We start from the raw sequence: 14,430 nt of genomic DNA, 5'->3' as shown, positions 1-14,430 counted from the left end.
AAAACCACAAATATCATCCACTTTGCTGTGTCTCTGTGATGAAAAAAATGCAGGAAGAAATTATTAAGTTGACTTTAGCTAAGGTTACCATATGTCCGGATTTACCCGGACATGTCCTCTTTTTGAGGACATGGCCGGGCAACCGGGCAGGTTTTGCCAAATCCGGACAAATGGGCAGATTGCTAGCCTCCCCTCCCCTTACTTACTAGTGCCCTGGTGGTCTAGTGACCTCTTCCTTCTTCGGGGCAGCTAAGAGCCCCCTCTTTCCTGCCCGGAGCACTGCCCTGCATGCGTCCTTGCTGTTGCTGATCTCGGCGCCGATTCAAAATGGCCACCGAGAGTTGAAGTGACCTTGTGAGAGGGGGCTGTTTCCTGCCCCGAAGAGGTCACTAGACCACCAGGGCAGTAGTAAGGTAAGGGGAGGGGGTGACGGGGTGTGTGACAGGGGGGAGGGGAAATGTGACTGGGGCAGAGCGAGGGTGTAAAGGGGGCGGGGTGGGGTGTGAAAGGGGGTGGGCGGGGTGAGAGGTGGGGCGGGGCATGTGTCCTCCTTTTTGGGGGACAAAATATGGTAACCCTAACTTTAGCACACCAGAACCTAGAGATGTTTTAAATTTACATTTTATCAGGCTGAAAGATCCAGGTAATGAAGAGGTGGTCTGTCTTTGAGAGATGTCCAGCGTATTCCCCCCCCCCCCCCCCCAAAAGAAAAAGGTTAGTTTGTACTTGCTCATTTAGAACAATTTTTTTCCCAAATTTTCTGAAGTTTGTTCATATTTTTCCATACATTTCTTTCATGGATGTGTCTTGTATGTGAACTAGGCCTTTTTCCCGCACACAGCTTGATGGTACACACATTAATTAATTGGTATCCGTTGTGAGGAACCCTTGAGTGTCAGGGAAGAAGGGATCCAGGAGAGGAGCAAGATGGGTAGGTTTCATACCCGGGATTCCAACTACAAGTCCCAGGATCCTAGGCGCTGGGAAGCCTTGTCCCCACAGAGGCATAAATTTCCCAAGAGCAGGAGAAGGGAGGAGGACTACAGTTCCCAAGAAGCCCTGGGGGCAAGCAAAGGGAGCAGGAAGGGAACTACAAGTCCCAGGATCCCGAGGGAGAGGAGGGGGATTGGCTGAGGAGGAATAATCAGGAGGGAGAGGACCAACTGAGGACGATAAAGGGAGAGGAGCACATGGAATGGGAGGCAGAGCAAGGGTTTGGAGAGGAGACCCAAACCGGAGATGGCTGGGGAAGTGAGCCCATGGAGATTGCTGCTATAACTCAGGTACAAGGGAGGAAGTTAAAAGGCTTCATAACAAACCTTCTTGAAGGCTGTGGAAAGCTTGGAGGAAAAGTTAAGAAGCTGTTCCATGCAATGGGGAAAGAGGTACTGAGCTGTAAAGCAGTGAGGGATTTAATTTGTGTCCAGAAACTCTGCCAGGCTGGGAAGGCAGTGAGTAACTTAAACTGTGTCCAGGAACTGTGGCCCACAGGGGAACAAGGGCTGGCATGTAGTATGACCAAAGACAGAGTCTGGAAGAGGAAATGTCTTGTCCTTGCTGATGGAATAAAAGTGATTTTAAGCATATCTTTTGGAATTTTCTTCTTGGAGTGCTGTGTCCAGGGAAGGGCCCTTCCAGGGTCAGCTGAGTACCTACCTGCTGGGAGGCCTGAAGGAGGAGGCCTGCTGACATATTTTGGTGGCAGTGGTGGGATCTGTTGAACTACCAAATGAGGATGGAAAACAAAAATGAGGATGTTATAATGCCTTTGTATTGCTCCATGGTGCGACCGCACCTCGAATATTGCGTTCAATTCTGGTCGCCGCATCTCAAAAAAGATATAGTGGAATTAGAAAAGGTGCAGAGAAGGGCGACGAAAATGATAAAGGGGATGGGACGACTTCCTTATGAGGAAAGGGCTAAAGTGGCTAAGGCTCTTCAGCTTGGAGAAAAGGCGTCTGAGGGGAGATATGATAGAGGTCTATAAAATGAGTGGAGTTGAACAGGTAGATGTGAAGTGTCTGTTCACGCTTTCCAAAAATACTAGGACTAGGGGGCATGTGATGAAGCTACAATGTAGTAAATTTAAAACCAATCCGAGAAAATTTTTCTTCACTCAACGTGTAATTAAACTCTGGAATTCGTTGCCAGAGAATGTGGTAAAGGCGGTTAGCTTATCGGAGTTTAAAAAAGGTTTGGCCGGCTTCCTAAAGGAAAAGTCCATAGACCGTTATTAAATGGATTTGGGAGTAATCCACTATTTCTGGGATAAGCAGTATAAAATGTTTTGTACATTTTTGGGATCTTGCCAGGTATTTGTGACCTGGATTGGCCACTGTTGGAAACAGGATGCTGGGCTCGATGGACCTTTGGTCTTTCCCAGTATGGCAATACTTATGAGGGAAGCCACTGCTTACCCTGGATCGGTAGCATGGAATCTTGTTACTCTCTGAGATTCTGCATGGAATCTTGCTACTCTTTAGGATTCTGGAATCCTGCTGCTATTTGGGATTCTGGAATTTTGTTACTCTTTGGAATTCTATATGGAATCTTGCTACTCTTTCGGATTCCAGAATCTTGTTCCTCTTTGGAATTCTGCATGGTCAAAAGGTCTTGGCAGGATCCCAGAAAGTATCTACGTTCTGGAGGCATCAGATACCCATCAGCAGCAAGGCTATTGGACCTCCGCCTCCTGGGACCAAAACTTCTATAATGCTGATTAAATGTAATTAATTTTAACTACACCAAAATAAGATGTGCAACATTACTTCAAAATCCAAAACAGCGACTACTTATCCTGCTCAGCGCTGGATAAGTCCTGGTCGCTGGAGGTAAGTGATGGATAACATGACCTCCTTAAAGGGCCAGCGCTTCTACAAAAGAGCCTGCACAGATCCTCCAAGAGGCCAGCTTCCTCTTGCACACCTGCCTCCACAGCCACAACAGGCTGCACCAGAAAAGAAACTAAAACTAACCACTCTCACAGTCAAGCTCTCCATGCCTTGCTCCAGTCAGAACCCTCCTTGGCCTTCCCATGGCTGCCATGGTCTGGGTCACCTTGGGAGCATGGGCAGTGTTGGGCGGTGCAGTGTGAGTGGAGGAATAACTGGTCCTTGAATGGGGGAGTTCTTTGTCTGCTGCCTGCCTTGTTCACAGTAATTGGTGCCGGTGTAGTATGATCACCTATTCTGCCTGGTGCTTATTTACCTTCCATGGGTGACACAGATCATGGCCTGTAGGGAGAGGGGCAGATTGTTGAGTGAGCAGTTGGGCTTCTCATGGAGAGCCACTTGGTTCTCGGCTGTGACCTGATGTGTGAAATTTCTGTGGTGGCTGTTGATCTCGGTGCTCTGGTTAGTTAGTTGCCATGAAGAGAGCTTGTGGTCATTGGTGTGAATGGGAAAAACTGACCAGAGAGGAAGAGGGGGGGGCCTGCTGATACCAGCACAGGAATACCCGTGCATGCTCAGGGGAGGCTTCCAAAGGCCTCCCTCAAGAGCTGTGCCATGGGGTTTGTCAGGATGATGGCACCTATTCATATGGCTGCATTCCCCAAAGCACAGGTATTAGGTCTGTGGGTGCCAGTCAGGGCCCAGGGCAGAAACTGGAGAGTGGACTCCACAGCACACCTGCAGACTGTACCTCCTTCAGTTGTCCTGGTTGCCGGCCCTGATGCCAGTGGGTGTTGCAGGGTTGTAGCCCGACAACAGATTTTGGGTGGGCCTTGGCAAGAAGTGGATGGGCACCAAATGTTCTCCCCCACCAAAAGACAGCTGGCAGGAAAATGCTTCTTTCCACTTTGGCAGTCTGCAGCAGGCATGTGCTGAAAAGTGAACATGCATGTGCTAGTATCGTGGAGAGTAGTGTTTTCATTACCATCAGTGGGAAGGTCTTCAGCTGGCAGAGCTTGGGATCTCCACCAGCTATCGCTAAATGTGTGCTGCTGTTGGGTGGGCCTGAGCCCTAAGTGGATGGGCCCTGGCCCACCTGTGGCTAGAGCACCCCCAATATTTAGCAAGCTCCTTCCTTTTGCCCAGGGAGGGGTAACTGGCATTGTGTGTGGCTTCCCCAATCTATTTTGAAAGGTGGGTTGCCTGTGTTCCCGAGATGATACAGAGAAGAAATGTTTCTTTCTTCTTTTTTTTTAAATGTTTTTATTAAGTGGAGAAACACACCATACAGAGAGAGAGAAAAAAAAAACACAGATTGCCAAAGACTGCAGGCAGCCAACTTGCCATACATAATAGAAGTACAAGTATGCATCACTCATGGACATGAAGCCCAGTCTGATGACTTAACATTACTAATATACACTGCCCACATTCTCTATATGCTATATGTGTACTCATAGGTGCCTACTCCGTGGGTGCTGTGGGTGCTCAAGCACCCCCAATAATTTGGCAGTGCCTCGTGATGTGGGTATAAAGTCCCTCCCTCCCGCTCCGTGCACCGTCCCGACTCCTTGCCCTGCTGCACTGCTGTGCTGTCTGTCTGCTCTGCCTCCTACCTCCTTCAATGTTCTGGACTCTATGTGTCAGTGCAGTAAGCACACTGCCTTCACCATCAGAAGCTTTCCCTGCTCTGGCTCTGTTACAGTTTCCGGTCCCGCATAGGCGGGATGATCATCATGCTGCAACAGAGGCAGAGCACAAAGGAGCTTCCGGAGCTGCCATCGCCGAAGCCCGAACTTAGGCAGTGGTGGGCTGGTGGCTCCGTGCGTGAGTGCATGTCCTCCTGTCCCAGCTCCTGCTCCAGTCCCTGCATGCACTGTGGCGTTTAGCTCCCTGCCATGGCCAGCCCTGCACAGCTGTCTTATTTATTACATTTTGTGCTTTCCCACACAATGCAGGCTCAATGCGGCTTACATAGTAATTTGAAATACAAAGTTAAGAATAGAATTTTCAATACAACAGTAGTAAAACAATGTAAAGTTGGGCTTAGTAGTGTATGATAAGTTGAGTTAGATAATATATGACTAGGATAAAAGAGGGTAGACAGGATAGGATAGTGTAATTTGGGAGAAAGGGTAAGGAGGGATAAAATTAAGGAGAGATGGAAAGAGAAGGATGGGAGGGTTGGTATTTAAGTCGGAACAGAATTGGGGGTGGAGGTTGGCGAGATTAGGTTGGGGCATTTGGGTAGGTTTCCTTAAACAGACGAGCTTTCAGCATTTTTCTAAAGGGCACGAAGTCGTTTATTAATCGGATGGGTCTGGGTATAGCGTTCCAAAGCTGGCTGCCCAAAAAGGAGAAACTGGATGTGTAGTAGGTCTTGTACTTAATTCCTCTACAATTAGGAAGGTGTAGGTTAAGATAAGTTTGTGAAGAATTAGATCTGTTTCTAGCAGGGAGGTTGATCAATTCATTCATGTAGCCAGGGGATTCGCCGTGGATGATCTTGTGGGTCATTGTGTTGATCTTGAAATTTATTCTTTCTTTGATGGGGAGCCAGTGAAGCTTTGCTCAACGAGGTGATGCACGTTCAAATTTTGATTTGCCAAAAATAAGTCTGGCAGCTGTGTTTTGGGCAGTTTGGAGTCTCTTCAGTATTTGGGTTTTGCATCCTAAAAAGACACTGTTGCAGTAGTCGGCGTGGGTAATAACAGTAGACTGTATCAGGTTCCGGAAAGTGTTGAGTGGGAGATAAGGCTTCACTCGTTTCAATATCCACATCATATTAAACATTTTCTTCGTAGTGAGCTTAGCGTGGTTATCAAAAGATAAATGGCTGTCTATCGTTACTCCCAGTGTCTTTAAGTTGTCAGATATGGGGAGTTTGACATCAGGGGTGTTCAGAGTAGTCGGGAGATAAGGGGAGTATTGGGAAGAGAGAACCAGGCACTGCGTTTTTTCTTTATTTAATTTCATTTTAAAAGCACTAGCCCAGGAGGTTAGAGTGGTAATGGCAGTATTGATTTTGTCGTGGATTTCAGATAGATTGAATTTAAAGGGGATATATATGGTGATGTCATCGGCATGAATGAAAGGATTTAGACCATGTTTGGTTAGTGTTCTGGCCAAGGGGATCATGACATGGTTGAAAAGTATTGGGGAGAGTGGAGATCCCTGTGGTACTCCACATTCTGATGACCATGGGGATGATAGATTTGTAAGTCTTTTGACTTGATAGGATCTGGTAGTAATGAAGTTATTAATGTAGTTGATAATGTTTCCACTGATCCCAAGTTTGTCCAAGTCTGTCCTTCATTGTTCCAGCTTCCGGGCCTGCCAGCAGTGTACAGTAAGCAGTTTCCTGTCCCGCATAGGCGGGATGCTGCAGAGGGAGAGCTTGGGAGTGCCAAAGCATGAAGGTGTGTGCTTACCGGCGGCCTGGATGGAAAATTGAAGAAGGGCAGAGACTCAGAGAGCGAGCCAGAGAGGTACAGGGGAAGGTGCCAGCTGCCATGAAGCAAGGTAACTTTTACTTTTACCTAACCCTGATGAGGTAAAATCGATGACTTTTAAAATTTGGAGGGACCACAGAGTAGGGGGGCGTGTCAAGATGGCGCCGCGAGCGGTGGTGTAGCAAGTGAGCTCCAGCTTCGTTTTGCCGAATACAAACGTAAATTCTAAAATATGCCTCATACAAAGCGCAAAGCGACGATTCGGGGGGTTCCCCTACCTACCGAGACGTCCACTCCAGCGAAACGAGGCTTAGAACACTTCTTCCCCGCAATTTCTCGCACAAGCGGGTTGGATTCCTTAGCGTGTGATCCCGGTGAAGCGGTTTCCACGCTGGAAGTTGAAACATCTCTTTCTCCTCCGCCGAGCTCCAAGATCCCTCCCAACCCAGCAACTGCAGCGATTCGGGCGGGGTTTCCAGTGGAACCTGGAAGGGGTGAATCTGCTGAGCCCCGTAGGGAACCTGAATTTGCAGCGATAACATCAGTTGCGGATGAAACGGAGGTGAATCTGGGTAAGATCTGGCTGAAATTGCTTGAAATGGAGAAAACCTTATGGCAGTCATCTGAAGAGGTAAAAACTTTGAACTTGAACATGCAGGAAGTAAAGAGGCCTTGCAGAGAGAGACTAAACAAACAGATGAATTTAAGGTGGCTGTAATAAAAGAAAACTCAGAAATAAGAAGGAAAATTGAACAAATAGGAGATTTAACCTTCGGGTGCTTAATTTTCCCAGACTATTAGGAGTTTCTCCACAGGACATGTTTACCAGATTTTTGAAAGAAAATCTTAATTTTCCTCAAGAAGTTATTCCCCCATTGAACAAAATTTATTATGTTCCAACTACCATGAAAAAAACAGAGGGAGAAAAATCCATTGATTTGCAAAATGTTACAGCCATATTGGAACAATCACTTGAAGATGTGTCAGAAAGGGGGACGCTGATAGTTTCTTTTGTTTTCCAACAAGACTTGAATTCAATAATGAGACTTTATTTTAGATCAGCTAACCATATGTTTGGGGGCCAAAAAATTTGGCTATACCCTGATGTGACCAAGACTACTCAAGAAAAGAGGAAAAAGTTTCTTTCTATGAGGTCTAAAATTTTGGATTTAGGAGGTTCTTTCCTTCTTGCATATCCGTGTAAATGTGTCATAAGGTTAAATCAGATAAAATATGTTTACTATACACTGGATCTGCTTAAGACCTTCCTAGAAACTAGACAACATTAGAGACATATAATATGAGAAAACGACGCCATAGTTGCCTTATTATTGTTTGCAATAGATAATCTTCACTTAATTCCTGCCCCCCTTAATTGAGGTCTAATGAAGCCAATGTTTAAATTATGTTATGAAAAGATAATTCTTCTGTATTAACTTTATTGTTATGCCTGGCTGTATTTCACTTGAACAGTTTATGTCTGTGTTAAGTTTATAAAATTAATAAAAATTATAAATGATAAAATTTGGAGGGAGGGAGCCTGGAACTTGATGGGAGGGAGGGAGACTGTGGAAGTCGGGGGGGGGGGGGGGGGGGGGGGGGGGGGAGGGAATGTGGGACCCTGGAAGTCAGGGGGAGGGAAAGGAGGGGGGGGGGTAGGCCTGGAACTGGGATGAGGGGGGACAGGGGGGGATGGGGAGGGGGGGAATACACCACCTGTTTAAAAAAAAAAATTTCAGCAGCCCCCCCCCCCCCCCCCCCCCAATCATTTTGAAAAGTTGGCTGCTATGTGTGGACTAGGAAATCAACGGTTGGCTTGAGTACAGAAGAAGGAGCAGCTCTCGGGAGACAGTGACTGAGCCGATCAGAGAAGCCAGAACCTAGAGTGGGGCGGGGCTGAGTTGCAGGTGATGATAGAAGGACTCGCCTAAAGCAGTTCACTTAGTTGCTGAAACCCCTGCTGGTGCCCGCAGCTGAGAGCGACGGAAAGCAATGGGACTAGGGGCAGCAGGTTGCATCACCCCCGAACTTCTGCTCCAAAAAGACACCGAGGAGGGAAACCACTCTTTGACAAGCTTCAGCGGTAAGAGCATCTCTCTACACCCCCAAGACTGTCGGAGGGGGAGGGGAGGGGGGCTGATCGGTTGTGCCCCATTCATTTTTCGGCTCCAGTGATCTTCGGGACATTTTTCTGTTGATGGCCAGGTGTTTTCCGGCTACCCGGGAAAGACCCGGAGGCTGAAGGCGGCCTGCAGCTGTTCAAATCCAGGAGCAGGCCAGTCAAGAAAGCGGCCGGCGCCGGGCCTGGTCCGCGCATGCGCGCTGGATCAGGCCCAGGTGCGCCGGTAGGCCGCAAAGTGAAGCCGGGGCCTCGATTTCCCGCGGCCTACCAAACCGGAGGAGTCAGTGGCGCCGGGGGGGGGGGGGGGGGTTTACTGGGACCCCAAATAAGTTCATGGATCCCAGGGTGGACTTCCATGGAGTAAGGTAAGCGGCCCTAGTTTAATTTTTGCAGCTTTTTGTAACGTTATTTTTTGGGCCTTTCCGGTGGTTTTTAAAAATGTAATTTTAATGGTGGCGGAGCCCAGAGGGACGCTTTAAAAAAGTTAATATGTCTTATTAATAGCGTTTTGGGGAAAATTCAGTGGACCATACCTTACGCTGCTCCGGTACCACATTTTTGAATTCCAACGATGGCATATGTGAGCGCATATCTCTCTATGTAAAAGGCAAAACCAACGTTCTATGAAGCCTCCAGCCGGAAGTGTGAAGGGGCGAGATATCCGGTTTCCTTATGAGTGTCTGCCCCGCCCTCTCTGTAACACAGTCAGTGAAGGAAAACAGCAGAGCACGAAATCAAATCGCTGGCTCTGTAACAGTGAAGGACTCAGAGGGGGGAGAGGAGAGAGGGCAGGGACACACACACTCCCACATGCACACAGAAGAAAACCTTGCTAGCCCCCCCCCCCCCCCCCCCCCCGTTTCATTTGCATCATGAAGGACTCAGAGGGGGGAGGGGAGAGAGGGCAGAGGGCAGGGACACACACACTCCCACACGCACACAGAAGAAAACATTGCTAGCCCCCCCCGTTTCATTTGCATCATGAAGGACTCAGAGGGGGGAGGGGAGAGAGGGCAGAGGGCAGGGACACACACACTCCCACACGCACACAGAAGAAAACATTGCTAGCCCCCCCCGTTTCATTTGCATCATGAAGGACTCAGAGGGGGGAGGGGAGAGAGGGCAGAGGGCAGGGACACACACACTCCCACATGCACACAGAAGAAAACATTGCTAGCCCCCCCCCCCCCCCCCGTTTCATTTGCATCATGAAGGACTCAGAGGGGGGAGGGGAGAGAGGGCAGGGACACACACACTCCCACACGCACACAGAAGAAAACATTGCTAGCCCCCGTTTCATTTGCATCAGAAACAGGGCTTTTTTACTAGTTTTGTTTAAAAGGTGTGGACATTTTGGTTAGGTTTCATTGAATTTTAATGCTGTTTTTGAGTCAAAATAGTTTGGTGTCTTTAAGGGGCAGATGCATCAACCAAACGTAAAAAAATCTAAATCGTTAAAGTCCCTAACGATTTTAAAATAACGAAAAATGCACCAAAAAAAAAAGTCACACATGCTGAGATCGGTATTGAAACGTACAATGTATCAAAGAATCACAATACACATCGTTAATCGGCCCCCAAATCATGCGCAGAGCAGCCAAGCGTTATGTTAGCTGCTCTGCGCATGCCACAAACAGTCAAAACACAGTCAAATCACAAGCACATGGCTCCCAAATCAAAACAAAAATAAAAAAAAAGGGTCGGGAGGGGGCAAGGGCGCTCATCAGGAGCGTCCTGTACGGACGGCCTTGCCCCCCCCCTCCCCCCGCTGCTCCCCACTTTCCGCCGCTCCCCCCACCCCGAAAAAGCAAAATTCGAGCAGCCCCTGCCCCCCTCCCTTCCTCACTACTCTCTCACCTCAGCTCCGCCTCCCGACATCCTCCATCCTGTGCCCCACCCCCTTTGGGGTCGTCGCCGCCATTCCCCTCCTCCATCGGGCCCCCCTCCCTCTTACCGGGCCCTACGTAGGTTACTGACGTCAGACAGGGGCGGGCCCAGCAGGAGAAAGACGCGCCATCGAAGCTGGGCGAAGGCAGGCATCAGCTGTCTTCTTGCCCGTGCAGCCCCTTCGGACAGAGGAGAGAGGCGCTGCACGGGCCCGGTAAGGGGGAGGGGGGCCCGATGGAGGAGGGGAATGGCGGCGACGACCCCAAAAGGGGGTGGGGCACAGGACGGAGGATGTCGGGAGGCGGAGCTGAGGTGAGAGAGTAGTGAGGAAGGGAGGGGGGCAGGGGCTGCTCGAATTTTGCTTTTTCGGGGTGGGGGGAGCGGCGGAAAGTGGGGAGCAGCGGGGGGGGGGCAAGGCCGTCCATACAGGACGCTCCTGATGAGCGCCCTTGCCCCCTCCCGATCCTTTTTTTATTTTTATTTATTTATGTTTTTCTGACGTCCTTTGGACCAATCACAGCGCTTTTAGCTCTGCTAATGCGCTGGGATTGGCTCAAAGTTTGTTTATTTTTTCACTTAATGATTTTTCCTGGCACAGAGCTGTCCTAACGAGTGGTCCAGACCTCTCGTTAGTTTTCCTGCCTTTTTCCTGCGTAAAGGCAATCGGAAAAGGTTAGTGCATGTCGTTTCAATGGGGTTTTCACACTAATTGCTCATCTCCATTCCGTTTTCGTTAGCTGCTGGCTTCCTCGGTAAAAGCCCTTTGATGCATGCAACGGATCAAATTTTCCTCGTTGGAGAGTCATTAAAGGCTCATTTAGCTTTAGTGCATCTGCCTCTAAGAGTTTTAAAAATTTAAAACATGGACTGGAATCTGTAAAATGTGATCTGGACAATACTATATTTTTAATTTTAATATTGTGTTGCCAATTCTCCAGGTTTACAGCAGGATTGCACTGGTTCCTCTGCCCCCCCCCCCCCCCCCCACAGTATTTTTTGAACAAAGCTTGCGCCCTTTTGGGCAGGGTTTGACCGCTGAGGCCACGGGGTTGGGCAGATTTCACAGTGGTGACCAATAGAAGCCCTGAGAAGGCGGGTAGGCTTCCTTTAAGTATGGACTGCAGTGAGAGCAGGACTCTGAGTCAGAGCAGGACCCACTCCACAGTGACTGAGCTACCTGAGATTGAAGCAGCCAGACTCATCTTCGGAAGACCAAAATACGAAAATGCAAAACCCTTACAAGAGAAGTTACACTGGCTCCCACTTAAGGAACGCATTACTTTTAAAGTATGCACATTAGTCCACAAAATCATCCACGGTGAAGCCCCAGCCTACATGTCTGACAATAGACCTACCACCCAGAAACGCAAAAAGATCATCCCGAACTTTCCTCAACCTCCACTTCCCCAACTGCAAAGGCATAAAATACAAAGCGCTGCATGCATCAACCTTTTCTTATATGAGCACAAAATTCTGGAACACTCTACCACGCAACCTGAAAACGATCTGCGAACTGGCCGGCTTCCGCAGATCATTGAAGACTCATCTGTTTGATAAAACTTATTGTAAGAATCAAGGCACATGAAGCCCACACACTGTATTTATACATCAATACATTCCCTTCTGATTTCTGATCCCCCGCAATTTTACCACATTTATACCTTTATTCACAGAAAAATGTTATACCGAATGTTCTCTTGCTATTATTTTGCTGCCCTATCAATTTCCCTTTGTTTCTTCCCATTGTTCCATTGTACTTTTCCAACGTCCTATTACCCTAACGACACCTCGACTTTGCATTCGCTTAACTCAACACAATGTAATCCATAACCGAGTTGTATGAAATTGTATTTCCATCATTCTCAATGTATTGTAAGCCACACTGAGCCCGCAAATAGGTGGGAAAATGTGGGATACAAATGCAATAAAATAAATAAATAAATAAACTTCATCATCACAGGACAGCTCCTCACCTGAAGTTTCTTAAACTATATTGTTGAGATGGAGTAAAGTATAAGTTCCTGTCTCAAACAATTTTAACCACAGTCCAGTTTTCCTCAGCACTACCTTCTGTCCTCAGGTAGTTTGCTGCCTACTTGCACTTTTCACAGTCGGTTCATTTCATTAACACATTCTGTCTCTTCTTTATCTTATCTTCTTCTTCCTTATCACCTGGCTGAAGGAAACTCACACAGCTAAGACTTGTGCTGGCTAAATTCCTGGTTCTCCCTACCCTTTGGCTGTATTTTCTCTGGGCATAAGTACATAAGTAATACCATACTGGGAAAAGACCAAGGGTCCATCGAGCCCAGCATCCTGTCCACGACAGCTGCCAATCCAGGCTAAGGGCACCTGGAAAGCTTCCCAAACGTACAAACATTCTATACATGTTATTCCTGGAATTTGGGATTTTTCCAAGTCCGTTTAGTAGCGGTTTATGGACTTGTCCTTTAGGAAACCGTCCAACCCCTTTTTAAACTCTACTGAGCTAACCGCCTTCACCACTTTCTCCGGCAACGAATTCCAGAGTTTAATTACACGTTGGGTGAAGAAAAATTTTCTCCGATTTGTTTTAAATTTACTACACTGTAGTTTCATCGCATTCCCCCTAGTCCTAGTATTCTTGGAAAGCGTGAACAGACGCTTCACATCCATTTATAAATATATTAAAAAGCAGCGGTCCTAGCACAGACCCCTGAGGAACCCCACTAACTACCCTTCTCCATTGTGAATACTGCCCATTTAACCCCACTCTCTGTTTCCTATCCTTCAACCAGTTTTTAATCCACAATAGGACATTTCCTCCTATCCCATGACCCTCCAATTTCCTCTGTAGCCTTTCATGAGGTACCTTATCAAACGCCTTTTGAAAATCCAGATACACAATATCAACCGGCTCCCCTTTGTCCACGTTTGTTTACTCCTTCAAAGAATTGAAGTAAATTGGTCAGGCAAGATTTCCCCACACAAAAGCCGTGCTGACTTGGTCTCAGTAATCCATGTCCTCGGATGTGCTCTGTAATTTTGTTTTTAATAATAGCCTCTACCATTTTCCCCGGCACCGACGTCAGACTCACCGGTCTATAATTTCCCGGATCTCCCCTGGAGCCTTTTAAAAGAAAATGGGCGTTACATTGGCCACCCTCCAATCTTCCGGTACCACGCTCAATTGTAAGGATAAAGTTGCATATCACTAGCAGTAGCTCAGCAAGCTCATTTTTCAGTTCTATCAGTACTCTAGGATGAATACCATCCGGTCCAGGAGATTTGCTACTCTTCAGTTTGCCGAACTGCCCCATTACGTCCTCCAGGTTTACCGTGAAGTCAGTAAGTTTCTCCGACTCATACGCTTGAAATACCATTTCCGACACCGGTATCCCATCCAAATCTTCCTCGGTGAAGACCGAAGCAAAGAATTCATTCAGTCTCTCCGCTACGTCTTTGTCTTCCTTGATCGCCCCTTTTACCCCTCGGTCATCCAGCGGCCCAACCGATTCTTTTGCCGGCTTACTGCTTGTACTATACCGAAAAATTTTTTTACAATGTTTTTTTGCCTCTAATGCTATCTTTTTTTTTCGTAATCCCTCTTGGCCTTCTTTATCTGCACCTTGCATTTGCTTTGACACTCCTTATGCTGCTGCTTGTTATTTTACTACTACTACTATTTAGCATTTCTATAGCGCTACAATGCGTACGCAGCGCTGCACAAACATAGAAGAAAGACAGTCCCTCAAAGAGCTTACAATCTAATAGACAAAAAATAAAGTAAGCAAATCAATTAATGTGTACAGGAAGGAGGAGAGGAGGGGTAGGTGGAGGCGAGTGGTTACGAGTCAAAAGCAATATTAAAGAGGTGGGCTTTCAGTCTAGATTTAAAGGTGGGCAAGGATGGGGCAAGACGTAGGGGCTCAGGAAGTTTATTCCAGGCGTAGGGTGCAGCGAGACAGAAGGCGCGAAGTCTGGAGTTGGCAGTAGTGGAGAAGGGAACAGATAAGAAGGATTTATCCATGGAGCGGAGTGCATGGGAAGGTGTGTAGGGAAGGACGAGTGTGGAGAGATACTGGGGAGCAGCAGAGTG

At 47.6% G+C, this 14,430-nt stretch overlaps 2 protein-coding genes across 2 annotated transcripts in view; one reads left to right on the top strand and one right to left on the bottom strand.

Moving 5' to 3' along the window:
• The window catches only part of LOC115457560 (killer cell lectin-like receptor subfamily B member 1B allele B), a 567,620-nt gene that overhangs the window by 199,079 nt on the left and 354,111 nt on the right, over positions 1–14,430 (bottom strand). The gene's annotated exons all lie outside the window — the stretch shown is intronic.
• Positions 8,310–14,430, top strand: part of LOC115457565 (C-type lectin domain family 2 member D-like) — a 29,209-nt gene continuing 23,088 nt past the window's right edge. The window contains exon 1 of the mRNA XM_030187023.1: positions 8,310–8,426. Within this exon, the coding sequence (XP_030042883.1) occupies positions 8,336–8,426 (91 nt within the window). The 5' untranslated portion in view covers positions 8,310–8,335. The remainder of the gene's footprint in view (positions 8,427–14,430) is intronic.

This window comes from Microcaecilia unicolor, chromosome 14 (genome assembly GCF_901765095.1).
Source record: "Microcaecilia unicolor chromosome 14, aMicUni1.1, whole genome shotgun sequence".
NCBI classification, from domain to species: domain Eukaryota; kingdom Metazoa; phylum Chordata; class Amphibia; order Gymnophiona; family Siphonopidae; genus Microcaecilia; species Microcaecilia unicolor.
This window is presented reverse-complemented; position numbering and strand designations above follow the sequence as displayed.